Consider the following 18,763-nt stretch of genomic DNA (forward strand, 5'->3'; position numbering starts at 1 on the left):
GGAGGATGAACGCTAACGTTTTTCCACTCGATAAAAGTGCTCCTTCTCTTTGTTATTACTGTCGCCTGGCATAATTTGCAGATGATATTGCTTGTAGCCGCTGCCATGCTTTCAACCAAAACAGGCGCAGCTTGATGACACCATCAACATGTGCTATCGCAGTAGAGCGGTATAGTCAAAATCTTTACCATTGGCCAGATTTGTATCGTTTCTACCATATACCGTTCATACCGCCCACCCTTATCTGCAACCAAGTGTCATTTTCAACTTGCAGCAAGTTCTATTAACATTGACCCTCCAACATACAGTCGATCTTCTGAGTAGTCCATCCAACTGCAATCCAAGATGGTGGAATTGGAGTTTGTTCGACCACAGGAGACCATAAGAGAATCAAGGAAGCTGAGAGACATCAAGGACCACAACACTGTTACCTGACCAGCAAGCCCACAGCAAAACACGAGAAAGGAAGTACTGTGCTAGGTGATTAACAACTTTCAAACTAAGAGCGAGGGGACTGTCTGGTGGTAAACTGATCATTGTCTTTGACAGATGACAAATCCCAAATAAATCACAAAATATTAAACAATACATAAAAACTGTTGGTTTACAAACATACAGGGATGATCAAAGTTCATGAAAAAACTGGGGATGTATAACTTTGTACAGAATGATGGAAAATTCAACACGCATTCTTGAGCATCTTACACATACATGACTGAACAACGTATAACAAGTCTACATATCTGTAACATAGCAGATAAAATGAATAGGAACGTCTGTTCATTCTTTTCTATTTATCGCACAAAAATCTTCTCAGATCTAAAACATTAATCACACACAGGCAAGCTAATAACTGCTGATATGAATCTGTATGCATTTCTGTCCCGTTTAACCCACCAAGACATCCTGTTATCCACTGCCACTGCAATAATATCACTCTGTGCAGCTGTGACGTAGTGACCACTGCAGACCAACATCCTCTCAGAACAAAAGACCACTTTGAGATTTTTTTAAAAAGAAAAATAGAGAGAAACCAGGTTTACATTTTTCACGTCATATTCTATAAGTTCATCTCTAAAGCGAAGCCAGCACACAGCTGGGTACTTCCCTTCCAGTCAATACCTCTTTGTTGCTTTTCACCCTAGGCTCCGGCCTGAGTGACCTTTGAACTTCCTACCCATTTTGTTCACCCTATAATTGGCCATACAGATTGGTCAGATTGGTGCCAGTGACATCATGCTGTTGGGTGTACTGGTGATGTCACTGCTGTAGGTGGAACAGAAGGGGGGGTGTTGTAGATTCCTTATTTTGTGCATCTCCTCATTTCCTCTTTGAAACACACACAGGATGCACACAGTTCATCTTGTAATTCCAGAGTCACATGAATGTCCTCACGGCATGCTAAGCGCCAGCTAACACTCGAGGGGAGAAAATAGAAGAGGGTAAGACAGAGTGGTGGAGATAGCTCAGGATGAATGAAGAGAGATAAAGAGCCCTTTGTGAGGTAACTGTGACTACCAGTTTGACAGAGAAAAGCAAGATTGCACTTCAAACGCTTTAGCCTGGTTAGGTTCAGCCGGTGCCTCTACTGCTAATTCACACACATACATTTGACCTATTTCAACTCCCTAAAGCTTTGTTCCCTTGTTTATCATGCCTCACACCTCATTCATCCGCCACAGGGAGACTATCAGTGTAAAAAAGGGCAGACTAAAGCACCACCTAGACAACCAAAATCCACTACCCAAGTTTGCTCTGCCTTTTGCCAGAAACTTACTCATCATCATCAGTCTCATCTGACCACAAAAGCTTCTGACCTTTTACCGTTACCAGCTTACCACATTTTATCTGAGCGAAAGGTGTTTGAGTTTTGTGGATAACGTGTAAAAGCTGTTTTTGTTTTCCCTGCCAGAAAGCCTGATTAATCACACTGTGCGTCACATGGTTCACACCAAAACTCTTTAGCCTAGTAAAAGAGCTCTTTCTGAAGCTGAGGTCAAGGAAAGGGAAAGAAAACACCATGATGAGTGGATCGAATGCATTTGTGCTTTTATCGTCAGCTGTTGTCTTTAATTTTTTATGCCCAACTATTGATCGCTAAGCTGTGTTTGTCTGATGCAACTCAAAAAGAGGTCAGAGGTGAGAGCTCATTTTGTTCTGAGGACCCTTCAGCAAAGCATATGCTGACTAAGGCTTTAACGTCACTCTTCAAGTCTCGTTTTTTCTTTCAGCACATCTGCTGCTCTAAGAATAATCTTCTTTCTGCACATTAGACAAATAACCCCTGTTATGTTGACTAAAAGTCTTCATCAACATCATTTCTTTGTGTTCATTTGAACTCGTCCTAAAATGGGACCAGATGAACTGATTTATTATTTCAACCTTTTTTCAGTCCACTGACTTTAGTTACTACTAACAGCTAATCCACATATTTTTTGACCATTTTTTTGAAAAAAAGTTGAAACTATTATGCCTCAATTATTTTCTTATGCAAAAAAATTCAATTGGTTTATCCATACAGCTATCCATTCAATTGTTAGAGATCTGTATTTGTAATTGTATTTCTAATTTTAACCTGTTATTATTTATCCATTATAGTTAATGGATAAATATATATCTCTCGGCTGGCCTGGGAACGCCTTGGCGTTCCCCCGGATAAGCTGGAGGAGGTGGCTGGGGAGAGGGAGGTCTAGGCCTCTCTGCTTAGGCTGCTGCCCCCGCGACCCGGCCTCGGATAAAGCAGATGAAGATGGATGGATGGATAGTTAATGTATTTATCCATACCTGTAGCTAACAATTTTGACTGCTAACCATCCAACATGAACTTAAATTGAAAGTGGAAGAAAATGGGTGGACTACATATATGATATTTAAAGGTTTAAAAAACTGAGAAAGAAAATTGTTGCTGTTAAAAATAAATACTTGTAACTTTCAACTGTCACTCCATCAGGCACATAGTAGACCAGGGGTGGGGAACTCCAGGCCTCGAGGGCCGGTGTCCTGCAAGTTTTAGATCTCACCCTGGGTCAACACACCTGAATCAAATGATCAGTTCATTGCCAGGCCTCTGGAGATCTTTTAGACATGTTGAGGAGGTAATTTACCCTTTAAATCAGCTATGCTGGATCAAGGACACATCTAAAACCTGCAGGACACTGGCCCTTGAGGCCTGTAGTTCCACCACCCCTGTACTAGACCAATCTGCATGACCTCTGTCCTCTGAAAGAAAATAACAAAGAAAAACTTGCATGTCACATAAAAGGCTACATTTTTGACAAGACTGACTACTTAGACACGGCAACTAAAGTGAAGACCACAATGAAATTTAGCAGCACTTTGCTTTCAAGCGGTGTAAGTAGCGTGGTGCAGCAAAAGGGCCAGTCTCCACATCTCCCAAGTGGAACACACTCCCACTTACAGTGGCATTCCATCCATCCCTGTGATCCTGCAACACATCCCACACACACTGATCACACAGATACAGGCTCGTACATGCAAACACACACAATACTTAGCTGTGTGTGTCAGCTGGATATGCAGATAACAGACAGGCCCGAAAAAAGCTTTTGTTTGAAAAGTAAAGTCCCCATTTAATCAGCAACAGCATTTTTGTCATTCTTCACTTCTGCATGGAACTAGCTTAGTGCTTGTCACTGTTGTTAAGGTTTTTAACTGGTCAACATGGGCTCATCCTACCAAAGGATGCCTGAGGGCGTAAATATGAGCATAAAATATTTGACTTACTTCAATATGATCCGTCTAATAATTTGTCTTTATAAAGCCAATAACTGCTAGAAGCAGCATCTACACCCAGACCAAGTTAGAAATGAAGCATCTTCTCTCATTAACCCAGAATTATTACATTATGGTGACTTATAGAATAGTTTTTCCTCCGGACATAACGCCTGTTTAAGTCGCTCCTTAGTGACTCCTCTAATGCAGTGGTCCCCAACCCCCGGGCCTCGGACCGGTACCGGTCGGTGAGTCGTTTGGTACCAGGCTGCGAGGGTTGAGGCTCAGGTGTGAAATGTATAGTTTTCAGGGTTTTTATCGGTTTTCAGCGTTATTTTGTTATCGTTTTTATCATTTACTCGGTTTTCCTGGGTCTTTTCACGTGTGTTATGAATAAATTTTCTTTTTTTCGTACCGGTACTAGTTTTATTTTGTTGTATTTATCCGCGACACCTTAAAGGCCGGTCCATGAAAATATTGTCGGACATAAACCGGTCTGTGGCGCAAAAAAGGTTGGAGACCGCTGCTCTAATGGGATCACTTCTTGATACAGTATTATTTTCAAAATCACATAAAAATGTGCAGCACCATCCTGATCTGTTCTGCATCTGTTGTGATCATTCAGTATACAAATAACTAAGACAGAATGGGTAAATATACTTTGTAGCTTTTTAGGGTGAGTAATAATTTATCTTAAAGTTTGGCAGGTCACCTCAGGGTCTTTTCAGGTATGAGGAAGTTAGAATTCAACCTTTTTTCTATGGGATTTTAAATAAAAGACAATATAACTGTTCCAAGTAAGCATACTAGTACTGGCTCAAATTTAACAGTGAGGCAAATTATGAGTTTTTGACTCAGTGTAAGAACATTGTCCAGCTGGGTTTACTAATGTGGCTACATGACTAAAAATATTTATGATCCAAGTTAAATTATGAACAGTTTTGATTTTTTAAGGCCTTTTAATAGTAAATGCGTTTTTAAGACATTTTGAGCTTTTATTTTAGAATTTTAAGGATTTTTGTTTTTAGGGGAGAGTCATGGCTATGGCTCTAGTCAGGACAAAGATGTTAACATTATCACTTGGGGTATATTTCAAATTTATTAGGGGGTACATTAGGATAAAGACTGAGAGATGTCACAGGGAGTCCACTTTTAAAGGTAAGTGGAGCAGCTGAGCCTGACAAATGAGAGATGATGTAAGTGGCTGAGCCTTGCCAACTCCAGTTAGCTGTGGGGGAAATCCACGGGGACAGCTGTTATATAGATCCATTACAACCGGCACAACATGACACGACCAGTGCTGAAAACTGCTCATCAGCTGGGCCCCCACAAAAACGCCTCAATCATCCACTTCTACAAAGAATTTAACCAAATAACACACTGTTGATATCCAAACCCTTAAGGCAAAAGCCACAAAACAACAATCTGTCTCTTGGCAATAAAACGTTCTCCTATATTATCAGCCAAGATGATTTTTAAAGTCTAAAAAATAATAAAATCCATAATGTAACAAATTGAAAGGAATCTTTTACCTTGTACATTATGGTTCCCTATGGTCCATGGTTCATCCGAGTCAAAATGCGTGTCTCCACCCATTCCAGGTCCAGGGAAGTAGGCATGAGCCAGAAAGCCCCCCTCCCCATCAAAAGGAGAGCTGTCTCCATGAAAACCTGAAGCGAAGAAGATCATGATGTCGGGCTCCTTACGGCGTCCATATTTGATGTCCTGGTAGGGGATTTCGTCAAAGCTCAGTGGGGTGACCCTCTCCCAGACTTTAAAGGCCCGCCTGATGGCCTCAAACGAGTTATACTCTCCAATTTTTGGAGTGTAGTTCTGAATACTACGGGGAAAAAGAGAGAAATAGAAAAAGGAGAGTGGCCAATATAAGTTTGAAGTAAAATGTATTAAGCATTAATGTTTTTCATTTATATGCTGTTAGAAATTGTCAGTGTCTGGAAAGTTTGAAGAAGATGAGAGCAAACATCTTCAGACGAGGCAAGTTTGAGTTCTAGCACATTGCAACATAAAAAAGCAACATATAAAAGCCGACTTTACTCAAGCCTCAAACAGACAGATTACATTCACTTCCTCTCTGTACATTTGTGGCAGATCGGCTCGTCTTTGTTGTTACCTGTAAGTGAGGTGCTTTTTGTTCCATTTATGTCCAGTGAGGGCATAACGTTTCCGCCGAACGTTGGTTTTGATCTGGCCTCCAAACTTGTCAGGCACACCGCAGCGGGGTCTCTTCATGGCACTGTAGGAGATGAAAGAAGTGATGTGTGTATGTGTGTGTGTTTATGTTGAGAGGATGAAGCAACCAAGAGAAGAGATGAAGGGGAGCATTACATTAAACCTTCTTGTCCTGCTATATTTCCGTGAGCAGTTTGTCTCAAGCAGCTGTCTATTCTTTCACACTACAGAGGATTTTTTTCTACCAGCATTCTGGGACAAATCAATGAATAAAAGATTAAAATGGATTGTTTCGTTAAAATTTGGGACTCGTGTGTACTGCCAGTTTATTTGGGCCTCATTAATGGATATACTGTACTAAAACACTACAGTTAAGTCATGCTGACCTTAGAGTTTGAGCGTCGATCTCTCCAGTGACCTCCAAACCGTAGAATCGCTGCATGTCGCTGATAGCATCGGACAGGATCTGAGCTGATCGCATGGTCGACATCTGTCTGCTAGCCTGGGGCAGGTAACCGTACATCCTCAGCCATGCCTATAATCAACATTTAAAAAACTGTATCACCTGGAGCATGTTTATTTGAATTTAAGCTCATTAGAAAGAACTAAATATTATCAAAAGACCAAATATAAAAAAAAGAAGAACACAGCAACGGCTGTTTTATAAGCATATTAGCAGTTAAATGTCTGTGAAGGTTCTCAGTCAATTAGCAGTTAAAGCACTGAAGAGCTAAAAACCATAACGTTTGACTTCTACTTGGCTTCTGTAACATGTTGACATGACAGAGACTTGCCTTGATCTTTGTGGGAAAGCTGCTCATATTTATTATTTCTGCAAGTGTACAATCCTGGTTTCCCACCAAGCCTGAGCTGACCCACCATATTTTTGGTTAAGTGTGTTAATATATTTTCTTAGCTTACTTTTCCTGTTTCTGTGTAAAAATGTCTCAAAGGCATTTGTTATACCTCGTACTGTTTTACCTGTTCACATGATAACTGTCCACTTATGTCAACTATTCAAAGTAGGTTAAACACATTCATCACTGTATGTAAACAGTAGGGGTGCAACGATACACAAAATTCATGGTTTGGTTCAGTTCGATACTTTGGTGTCATGGTTAGATCTTTTTTCGATACAAAAAAAATGTTCATACCTTTTTAATTTGTCATTTATTAAAATTATAAATATATATTTTAACTCAAAAGTACAGTTTTTAAATTTAATGTTGCTGAAACAACAAAGTAATAAAAAAATAAATCTATCTGATCAGAAATTACTCATCTTTGGAAAAGAGAGTTTATTACAGAGAAATGTCTCTTTCCAAAATAAAAGCTATACTATACGCTTCTTCTGGGCTATATTCTCAGCAGCATATTAAACATATCAGGTCCCCATAAGGAGAATCATGCGCTAACGACTGTCTAAATGACTCAGTAAAGTTTGTAGCATGCGTGCTTGTTGTTTTTGTCTGCTTCCACTTGTCTTTGCACTAGGATGATGTCGGAGTAAATGTGCAGTCATATTCGTTGTGTTCCCACTAGTGCTGTCAGCGTTAATCTGAAATTCACGTTAACGCCACAACACGGCAAATCTCCTTTAACGAGCTACCGCGGATAGCCCCATGCTTGAGGCTGGACGGCCAACACGTTAACGAGCTAACTGCGCTAACGCACTAGTTCCCACCAATGTAATTAAGCATTGCGTGGCACATCCAACATACTGTTTTACTTTTGTCCATGACGTGCTTACCTTCAGGGTCATACGTCACATAAAAACCAAAATAGTTCCAAACGCCAGCTCTGAATGAGGGTGGGGGAGGTTCAATTTGCCATGTTGCAACGAGCTTAGCTTCTGTCTTGCTAGCTTGCACTGCGCTCAGTGAATCTGCGTTCGACTACTCCGCCTAGGCTGCACTGTCGAGCGCAGATCCACTGAGCGCTCAACACAGACAGCATCGTCAGAAGGAAAGTTGATAAAATAAATTAAAAATTTTCTATTGTTCATACATATGCTTACCGAACCGAAAGCACTGTATGAACAGTTCAATATCGATACGAGTATTGTTGCACTCCTAGTAAACAGGGTTAAATGTGACTGAGTGTGCTTGTGTAGGCCATGCTGGGTCTGGAAGTTGGTAATACACTCCCCTGTGTGTCTGTTTCCCTCTTCTCTCCGCCTGATCTAATAACTTTTACTGTGTTAACCCTGCCTCTTAAAAAGTAAATTGCTCTTTCAAAACGTATTCTGCTGTGAGTTGTGCTGTATTTAATGCTTGGTATACAAACTTAGTGGGGCCTTCAGCATGTGATGTATTAGTGGAGCATGAGCCCAGTAGTGTGGAGGGTGGGGGTTAATGACAGACTTGAGGGAGAAAACATGATACTTGTCTCAATCATAGATGACGCAAAGACTATTCCACCTGTTATGTAGAAACCCAATATCACAGGCGTTTGTGCACACACACTCACACATGCAAACATGCACACACACGCACACACAGAAAAAACCCCTCCATATTGGGGTAGTCTGTGATACTGACACTCATACACATAGTCACATTCCCAGTGGTAGTTCAGGGATTTGTTACCGTGTGTGTGTGTGTGCATGTTTGGTTACGCATGTGCTATAGCTACGTCTCTGTTCTCAGCTCTCAAGATCACACCCATCTTTCACAATGCAAAATGCTACCTGATAAAGGCCTTTATTTACTTACCCACTCCTTCAGAGGCATAAACTGACTGGTCCTTTTCAATGTTTTTTTCTTTTTGTCTCACACTGATCTTATAACCATGATAGGCTTGTTACCCCTCCCCCTGCAGCTTGAGCTGGATAAGTGGAAGAAAACCGAATGATGGATTAGTGGATGGATGGTAATAAACAAGCCATAAGGGCAAACGCTACTACTTCACAGTGGACAAAACAAGAAATACTTTGCCTGCTTGTGTTCGTCTATGATTAGATGCGATGAACTACCATAAAGGGAACATAACGCCTGACTGATTATTCACTCCAGGTTCTCATGGCATTTCATGAGCTCAATTAAGGTAGTGAATGACTCCTGTCACCCTTTAACTTATGGTGTTTGTTGAATCGGCACCTTCTTTCTATTTACCTGAAGCCAACAGGTTTGTTTTGTTAAAAAAACTAAAATGTATTAGGTACTTCACCAACGTTATACAGCTGCAGATCATTAAAAACACAGTTAGTTTCCCCAAAACCTCACAAGCTCCAGTATTTCTGTGCTTGGTCTGGGTCTGTCAAATGAAAAGGTTCCCAGTGAAAACACAAGTAACACAAAGCTAAAGTACAGTGAGGCAAACAGATCATTATACAGCACCTGAGAGCTTTGTATTTACACTGCGGTCTATTCAATGAGCAGCTGAAGTTCAAGCATGAAAAACCAAAGCATTTCAGCTCTAAGCCAGTGAAGCACTTTGGCCCTGGAGCTTCTTCATTCACCACCTTACAGGTTTTAACCAAAGGTTATGTGATCTAATACTTGCCATTTACACACTAATAACATTGTTTTTTGTTTGCATTGGTAAGAAAACCTCAGAATAAAAGCTTTTCTGGCAGTAGAGTCATTTGTTAGCACTGTGATTAAGTGTGCAAATGTGTGCGTTCGTGTTTTAGAGCAGGAAGAAGTGTAGAGAGGTCAACTGGATGTGACCCTGACGCACCTCTGACTTAAGATAAGGAGGTTGCAAACACACACGTACAAACTAACTTACATTTCCTGAAAGACTTATCTAAGGACTCTCTCTCTCTTACAAAGTCAAGGCAAAGAAAACAGGTATTGTTGTTGAAAAGGCGCTCTTTTCCTTTCAAATAACTTTAGCATGTATGTTTTTACTATTTAACAAAGACAGACTTTCTACAGCTGCAGTTACTCAAAGATCTGAGAAAATGTTGCCATTAGAGAATGCACACCAGGCTGCACATGTTTCACTTCTCAATTTGTAAATGTTAAATGTCAAAAACACATCACCCAAATGACAGAGAATCTGTAAAAATAATTACTGATTTTCACTTCAACTCAGCAAATGCTCTTCACTGTAATAGAGCAACCAATGGACAAATGACCAGAGCAGACACAGAGGAAGGAGCAGTGGAGAGAAATATCCATTTCTATCTGAATTCCAATAAAAGCATGCACACACACACACACACACACACACACACACACACACACACACACACACACACACACACACACACACACACACACACACACACACACACACACACACAGAGTGGGTGAGCTGAGAAAGACCCTGAGTTTACTTCCCTCTATGCAGAAGGTAACATCACATACAGTGCTGTGAAAAAGTATTTGCTGCTTTCCTGATTTCTTCGTTTTTTTCTTGTGACATTTAACTGCGATAAATATGCAAAAAATTAAGAAACCAGGAAGGGGCAGATATTTTTTTCACAGCACTGTATATCACAGAACAGTTTACCATATCTACGCTGCCTAAGCCCAGCGGGATTTAACTGAGGCTGCCCACTGAGTGCACAATACACTGATAGAAACTCTGCAATCAAAGAAAAGTCTGCCTTCTAAAGAATCGTTTGTCATGTCAGCCACTTGCTTTTCTCCTCTGTGATCAGCATCTCCACATGGTTGCTGTAATAATACCTGATAAAAACAGTAATTGCCTTCATGTCTTTATGTTCAGTGTTTTCTCTGTCCCATTGCTTTTAAATCTATGTATATTTACAACAGGCTGTTGTCAGGTACAAGGGCAGAGTTTCAGTGCTATTAGAAAGACGTATGAGGGCTTATGAACCCTCACCTCCATCGTCTAAAGTAGTAAAATACTTCTGCCTGGCTGCTCACTTTCCCTCGTCAGCTGAGCTGAATACAAAACAACGTAAGGAATAGGAGAGGCCTCGTGTGTGTATGTGTGTGTGTGCACGTTGGCCCTCGTCTATTAAATGGTCTTTCAAAGAGTCCTTGAGCTTACCTGCCAAAACCAGACCCAGCAATATACAGGGAGTTGTAAAACCTGGCAGTGTGTGTGTGTGTGTGTAAGTGAAAGAGCATTTGTGTGTGTCCACCACAATGTCAGCCAAGATACTAACAGCTTTTATTCCGAGGCTTGGTCTGCTGCCATCTTTTACCTTCTGACGTCCTACCAAGAGGATGGATAAGTAAATGAGAAGTGAGAGAGAAAGTGAGACCGACAGAGGAGGAGGAAACAGAGGAGATTTGTAGTTGTTTAACTTGGAGGGATCAGAAATGCAAGAAAGTCATGCAGGCTTTCCTTTGTTATCTGTCGGTTTATTTTAACAAGTCAATTTTACCAAATGATGTTGAGATGCACTTAACACTGGTTGCTTAGTTTATTCAGACACTTCTCCAAACCCTGTTACAGCAGTGCAGTCTATTAGTGGGGGTTCATTTAACACATAATGGAAATAAGTTATGTGATTTAAAAAGAAAAATTATGTAAATCTAACATTAGTCTTATCACAGCTGCCTGTAATGACCTTAAACAAACTACCGTTGGCTCAATGCTCAATAACTAGCTAGTTAATATGAACTAATTCATTCTATGCTTTAACAATTAAGAATTTCTTGTCTTGTTATCAGCGTTCTTCCATCCAGATCAAAAATACAAACTGAAATTCTCAATCAAAAATCAAGGTATGAACCACACTCTGATTTTACATCCAGACATGTAATTGTAATTTTTAAAATATTTCATGCTGCTAGAAGTGTTATGGGAAGATTCAGCCCAAGACATATCTCACACAATAGCAAAGCTGTAGGGGTGCAACAATACACAAAATTCACGGTTCGGTTCGGTTTGATACTTTGGTGTCACAGTTCGATATTTTTTCGATTCAAAAACAAAGTAATAAAAAAAATAAATCTATCTGATCGAGAAATCCCTCATCTTTGGAAAAGAGAGTTTATTACAGAGAAATGGCTCTTTCCAAAATAAAAGCTATACTATACGCTTCTTCTGGGCTATATTCTCAGCAGCATATTAAACATATCAGGTCCCCATAAGGAGAATCATGTGCTAACAGCTGTCTAAATGACTCAGGTAAAGTTTGTAGCATGCGTGCTTGTTGTTTTTGTCTGCTTCCACTTGTCTTTGCACAAGGATGATGTTGGCATAAATGTGCAGTCATATTCGTTGTGTTCCCACTAGTGCTGTCAGCGTTAATCTCGTTAAAATGACATTAACGCCATAACGCGGCAAATCTCCATTAACGAGTTACCGCGGATCGCCCCGTGCGTGGGGCTGGACGGCGTCAACAAGCTAACTGCGCTAATGCACTAGTTCCCATCAATTGAGCATTGCGTGGCACATCCGACATACTGTTTTACTTTTGTCCATGACGCGCTTACTCTCAGGGTCATACTTCACATTAAAACCAAAATAGTTCCAAACACCAGATCTGAATGAGGGTGGGGGAGGTTCAATTTGCCATGTTGCAACAGCTTAGCTTCTGTCTTGCTAGCTTGCGCTGCGCTCAGTGGATCTGCACTCGACAGTGCAGCCTAGGCGGAGTAGTCGAACGCAGATCCACTGAGCGCTCAACACAGACAGCATGGTCAGAAGAAACGTTGATAAAATAAATCAAAAATTTAGTATTGTACGATACACATGCGTACCGAACCGAAAGCACTGTATCGAACGGTTCAATATCGATACGAGTATTGTTGCACCCCTACAAAGCTGAGGTCGGACAGAAGCTGTTGTGGCGTCGGTGTGGATTCAGCAGTCAACTCTTAAGACTTGCATTTCATTTAGACTTCTCTGTTTCTCTCTTTTTGTGAACTGATCTAAACACTTGTGATTTGAAACAGAAAAAACTGACAAGCTTGCGCTGCAGTTCAAAGGAGTATCCAGTGCTGAGCAGCATTACCCGCTGTTCACATGACAAATAATAACAGCAATAAAACGTTTAGAGTAATCCACAGTGGAGTCAATCATGCAGTGATCTGATGTTTAGCATTTTTACCTCAGAGTAATGAAGTTCAAAAACAGGAGCGTACAAACTATCTACAAGTTTGCACTGGTTTCTCTCACCATTGAAACACATGATGAGCAAACCCTGATTATTTTAGCCTACAGTAGTCCACAGTTGCATCACTATTTTTGACACTTCTTGTGGAAAATAGAACAGAATTAACGGCTGTCGCTGTCGTTTATCATATTCAAACAAAACACAAAAACACATATACACAAGAGCACAATGTCTCTAATGCACGATAAGAAATATCATTCCCCTTCCATCACGTCCCCAACCGTCACTGTAGTATATATGTGTGAATATGATAGTCGATCACAAGGAAGTGGAGGGACAGTGTGCAGAACCTGAAGAGATGGAAGTTTGCAGATTGGATGGCTGCAAAGAGAATAGCAGTCTACTTGTGTGCTGCAATAAGTCACCTATTACCCCCTCCTCTCACCACTCTCACTGTTTCAGCTACAAATTGTTGCTGAACACATTTTGCATTCTCTCTATAAACCAAGCTTTTCTTATCATGTCCATGTCTGCACTCCCTCATCCGCTCGCTCTCCCTCTTATTCAAAACTTTTCGCTCACAGCTCTCTCTCCTCAGACAAGAGGGTCCATTGTATTTCCTGACATGCCCTGGAGTCCCAGGCCCAGCATGCATTTGCACAGTGTGTGTGTGTGTGTGTCCCAGTTAGAGAACAGCTGTCACATTCAGCCATCACATGCCGCACAGCTGAGACAGAGCGCTACCTTCCTCGTCAACTCCCTCCATCTTTGTCCCTCCTTCCCACTTTCATAAACAAATCTATCCAGTTCCTCTCTGTGTTTCCCTTCTGCTTATCGAAATATCTCAGATTCTTGTCACACACACTAATAATCCCTCTCTTTTTCCTCTTTTCTTTTAACCTCCCACTTCATCCTTTTTGTCCAGACAGAGTAGGAGTTGAGGCCACATTCTAAAAACACAGCCCGAAGAGAGGATCAGACTTCCAGATAGAGTACTTCAATATGTGTATAGATTTCAAAACAGGTATTTAATTTAATTTTAACACAATACAACACAGATTGGCTTCTTTAAAACAAACCAAAATATATATTATTTAATTTTGTATGTTGATTACGTTGCACAATATACACTCGTTTCTTCTTTCTTCTGTTATTACTACTGAAATTTAAGCATATTTTGCACTCACACATTGAAAACACCAAAACATAAATCTATAGTGAGCGATGGCGAATGCTCTTAGACTTCATTTATTCAGTGTGTCTATCAGAGCCTTCATGAAAGCAAGTTCTTGCCTCCCATTAAATTGTGTGAAAAATTAGCTGAGTCATCAACAAACAACAGCTCTTCTTCTAAGGTTGTCAAATAACATACTGTAATCTGACAGTCTCCACCCTGCAAGATTTACTGGACAATTTCTGATTTTCAGACTAAGCGATCAGTTTTTGTGTTGCTGCGAAACACTAAGATTATCCTAGCTGGTCAAGTGGAGGTGCCTATTATAATTTACTTTAAGGCAGCATTTGTATATTTGCAAAATGAATCATAGCGCTTATGGCATAGCACAAGAATTGTCACCATGTTTTCTGCATACTGACTTTACTTGGGCGGGCAAAGCCAAGTAAAGGGTGGAATATTTTTTTAGTCGTTTGAGAGAACTGCATGATCACGTAAGTAATGGGTAATCTCCACGTTCTTGACAGCAGACCCACCAGGTCACATTTGTGGTGACATTTCTTTGCCTATCAAGAGCGACTCTGTTAGAGAAACTCCAGTTTCACTGTTGTGGGCAGCAGCAGGTGACAATATTCTTTGTTCTGCTCTGAAGCTCAGTTGGGCTCACAGACTGTACATAAAAGATGGATCTCGTCACCATCACTTACTGGATAATAAATGTGCATTGTGAAACCTCAACCTAGCTTTATGAATCATCATCAGCTTAGATTTTAGAAACCAGAGGTCACAAGTTCACGGAGGATCTGTCGTTGGAACCACGGAACATGGCACAATCTTTCTTTCTGGTGCTAACAGGCGCTAAAATGTACATATTAACTTCCTGTTGTTTTCACTATTATCCACAACTGCCAACTGAGATGATCGCCTCATTATGAAAACGTTTACTGAGGCCCTGTTGGCCACTACAAAGAATACAAGTTGCGTTTCAGACCAGAAACCTCCACCTTTCAAACATCTCCCTATACAGGGACACCACAACCACGCTAACCTGCAGCAGGTGATAACTAGAGCCACTGCTGCAAGCTTACTGAGCAGAACAAGGATTGTCACCATCTGGCACAGATGAAGAGAAGCTCACTGATGAAGCAGCTAATTATTGCTCCATTATTTTGAAATCACTAAGTGTATATGTATATATAAATATAGTGTCATTCTTCAGTAAGTGCTGCACTCCACAAATAAACATGCGATTCCTGTTTATCATATTAGCTGTTATTACATAAAATGGCAGATTTCTCAATAATTTACTATTATTCATATAATTCTAATTGTCTACATATTACACTAAAACTTATCAACTTCAAAAGTGCAGTTATTTGAGTTATTTTATCATGCCCAAGAAAGCTGCATAATATATATATATATGTGTATATATATTTTAATGGTTACCCTAGAAATGCTTGGAGGGTAACAGTACTTATCTCTGTCCTGTTTTTCATACATATTAAGTTTTTCTGAGCCATGCTTTTTTTTTCTTTTTTAAAATATCCTAAGTTGGAAGCGGTCAAGCATTTCTCCAGATACTCAAACCGTATGTGCCTCAACAAATTAGAAAAGCACAGTTCCCAGGATGCACCGACCACCAACCTCTGCATGTATGGAGCACTCCTAAGGTTAAACTGACAACATGGGTTCAATTGTTACAAACACACATGCACATTTAGCAACAAGCGGCTAGGAATTTCTCATCAGTCCACACAATGTGGAAACTCTTTGTCTGCCTTTGTGCATAAGCACACACCTGCACACACACAGACACACACACATTCACCACAACTATGTTAACAGCTAATCAGGAAATGTTGTAAACTGACCGACAACCAGACAGCAACACCCCCACACCTAGGTCAGTGAGTTTGGTAATGCAAGCTCACCTCTAATGATGGGAGGTCTCAGTGTCTGTCAGTCTGTCTCTTTCTCTTTGTCAATCTACTCACAACAGAAACTCCAGCACTGATCAACTTTTTGTCAACTCTTATCTGGTTTTGTCTCTCAAAACAAACAAGTGTGATGGATGAACTGCTGGACTGGTGAAGTAAGGGTACAAGAAGCACTGGTTCAAGTTCCAACTTGATACTCTGGCATTTACTGACACACCTAAGTACACATGGAATAAATGTGTACCACTGGTTTCACTGGTTACAAGGAAGCGAAACCTACAGAAAAAGAAATAGCCAGTGGATATTTGAGAAATGAGCTGGCTTCCAAAACAGTTTATGAAACTTTGGCTCTTCAGGTAATGATTAGTCACAAAGCATCTTTGCATGTGTGTACTTAAGATTAACCATTTACTTAAGTTAACTGGCAGCACTCCTACATTCAGGCATAGCGCTCATTAAAGGAGGACAACAAAAACAGAAAAACTACAATATATACATTTACTAAAAGATGCATAATTTCTAAGCCATCAGCTGCCAATACTAGGACTTTTTTTTTCACAAAATGTCTAAAAACATCATTTGTGAGAAAGTTTTAATTACAACATAGAACTATTATTGCCAAGTGTTGTTGATGTTGCCAACCAGCCTTCGCACACAGATATATGCAGATATATGTGATGTGTGTTTAAAGGAGGGAAAAGTTTTAAATGTGTACAGAAACATTTATGGGCTATCAAAAGTCTACAGTGTGTGTAATTAACCTGTAATTAACAGGTGACACACGCGCATGTAAGCAGGTGACTTTCCCAAACATGATAACAGACATAATAGTGGCTTGTTGCACTCTTGACTCTCACATCTGCACCCAAGCAAACAGAAAAAAGAGCACAAAAGGAAACCATACCTAAATCTGTGCTAACTCATAACATTAAATGAAAGAAAGAAACTATATGTTTTTGTTTGAAAGCGAAACAAACTTGTGTTCCAATATATCACTCCAGTATTACATTATCGCCGGCTGTGCTAGAGTTTTCAAACTGTGAAAAATGCAGAAATACGTGTATTAAAAAGAGGGGAAAAGCAAAATTAAGTGTCTGATGCACATTTGCTGGGGAGGGACCGTCAAATGTTCCCTCGAAATACGCATACAAAACCAACATCATCGTGTAACAGGAGGTAAACGGATCGTGTGCTCTGCCTTATTTTTGATAGGCATGGACATATTGCGCTTCCAAGAATAACTATCAAGTCAGTACGCCGTTTAACAGATGAGTAACATTTAGCACAACTATGGTTAATTTAATTAACGTGACATTATAGAAATATACACCCAAGTCAAACAGAATTCTTTATGGCAACACAGTGGAGAATCCCTGCTTTGTGTTGACTGCTTAAAATAAAGCATTTCATTTGCGATGCCTAAAGGCGCCCGAAGCCTCTCACATCTTCTGTGCCGTCTTACCTCTGTGTTAAACGCGCTCCCTTCCGCTGCACGCGCTCCTACAGCGCACAGCCAAAGCGCGAGGAGGGTGCGTCTCCAGAGCAACCAGAAGCAGCTGTCCCGCGAGCTAGTGGCCATGGTGCGGGCTCGAGGGGAGCTCCTTCGTTGTAGTTCGATCCCAAGGGTTAAATAAGATCTCTCAGCCGTGTTTTACTCGCTGGTTTGTGCCGTAAAAAGAACCCAAACTTTAGTAAACTAGTCCCTACAGTCTGCAGCAATCTTCAAGAGCGCATCTGCGAACTGCCGAACAGCTCCATCCCTGATACAGTTAAAATTTCTACATAAAAGTAAGCAAAATGTTCCCGTGAGTGCACACAGCTTCACTCGTTTTCTTTTTTACTCCGCTGGCAGCGAGTGTCACCTTCCCTCGCGGACTGAGCTCTTATCAGAAGCGGGAGTTGCCCACGAGAGCGCACGCCTCATTAATTTAAATCAAAATCGCTCCTTAATTAGTAACCTCCAACGTGCACTTCAAAAAAAGAACCAGCAATGACCATTATCAGGAAACTGTGTTTACCACGGGAAAGCTTGACATTAATTTTACTGCGATCATGTCCAGATCCGGTGAGCTAATAACCGCGTCTCGTGATAATAATGCCCAAAATAGTGCAGCTGAATTTAACCAGAGCAGCAAAGTTGCAAAGTCCAAAGTTCAGCACACTTGACCGATTCCTTCAGGAGCAGCTGCAAGAAGTAAACAGTCGAATATGAATGTTTCAGATCGGGACCTGTCCTTTAAAAACACATATTAGACGGTTTCTTTGCCCTTTAAATATCCAGTTTTCCCTGTTCTCGGAGGAAATGTTCTCGGGAGCCCGGTACTTTGTTAGTTGCGTTCAGTCCTGTCCTGAAACAGGTCCCGTGTTGTCACCCTCCGGGACCGGGACGGACAATGGTCCTCGGATCCTGCTGTTACTGCACCTGGATCACGCTAACGGCGTTTTCCTGCAGTGCCTTTCAAAATAAACACATAGTCGGGCTTGATTGTGGGGAGGAGTCAAAGAGGATGCAAAACTTAAACTCTCCAATTTTTCTAATTTATTTTCATAATAATATTTCATCTCACCACCAAAAAGAATATTAAGAAGGAAAGTGATGAAATAATGTTTTGGCTTATCCAAAAGGAGCACAGATAGCACACATTAATTAACACGAGAACTTGGGTCCATAAAAATACGGAATTCAGTTTTAGGCAGTCTGATGGCATTTAGTGAAAGAGTGAGAAAGAGTGGTGCTGG

General features: G+C 40.6%; 1 protein-coding gene across 2 annotated transcripts in view; it reads right to left on the reverse strand.

The window, feature by feature from the left end:
* mmp15b (matrix metallopeptidase 15b) overlaps positions 1-18,439 on the reverse strand; it is a 42,667-nt gene extending 24,228 nt beyond the window's left edge. The window contains exons 1-4 of one of the 2 annotated variants that reach the window (XM_087842323.1): positions 17,487-18,439; positions 6,309-6,457; positions 5,864-5,986; positions 5,265-5,572 (exon numbers count right to left, since the gene is read on the reverse strand). In XM_087842323.1, coding sequence (XP_087698449.1) covers positions 5,265-5,572; positions 5,864-5,986; positions 6,309-6,457; positions 17,487-17,603 — 697 coding nt within the window. In that variant the 5' untranslated portion in view covers positions 17,604-18,439. Of the gene's footprint in view, positions 1-5,264; positions 5,573-5,863; positions 5,987-6,308; positions 6,458-7,672; positions 7,799-17,486 lie in introns of those variants that run through there. The other variant, XM_087842380.1, reaches the window with a different exon arrangement.
* Positions 18,440-18,763: the final 324 nt, after the last annotated feature.

Source organism: Neolamprologus brichardi, chromosome 1 (assembly GCF_056152115.1).
Source record: "Neolamprologus brichardi isolate AB-2024 chromosome 1, ASM5615211v1, whole genome shotgun sequence".
NCBI classification, from domain to species: domain Eukaryota; kingdom Metazoa; phylum Chordata; class Actinopteri; order Cichliformes; family Cichlidae; genus Neolamprologus; species Neolamprologus brichardi.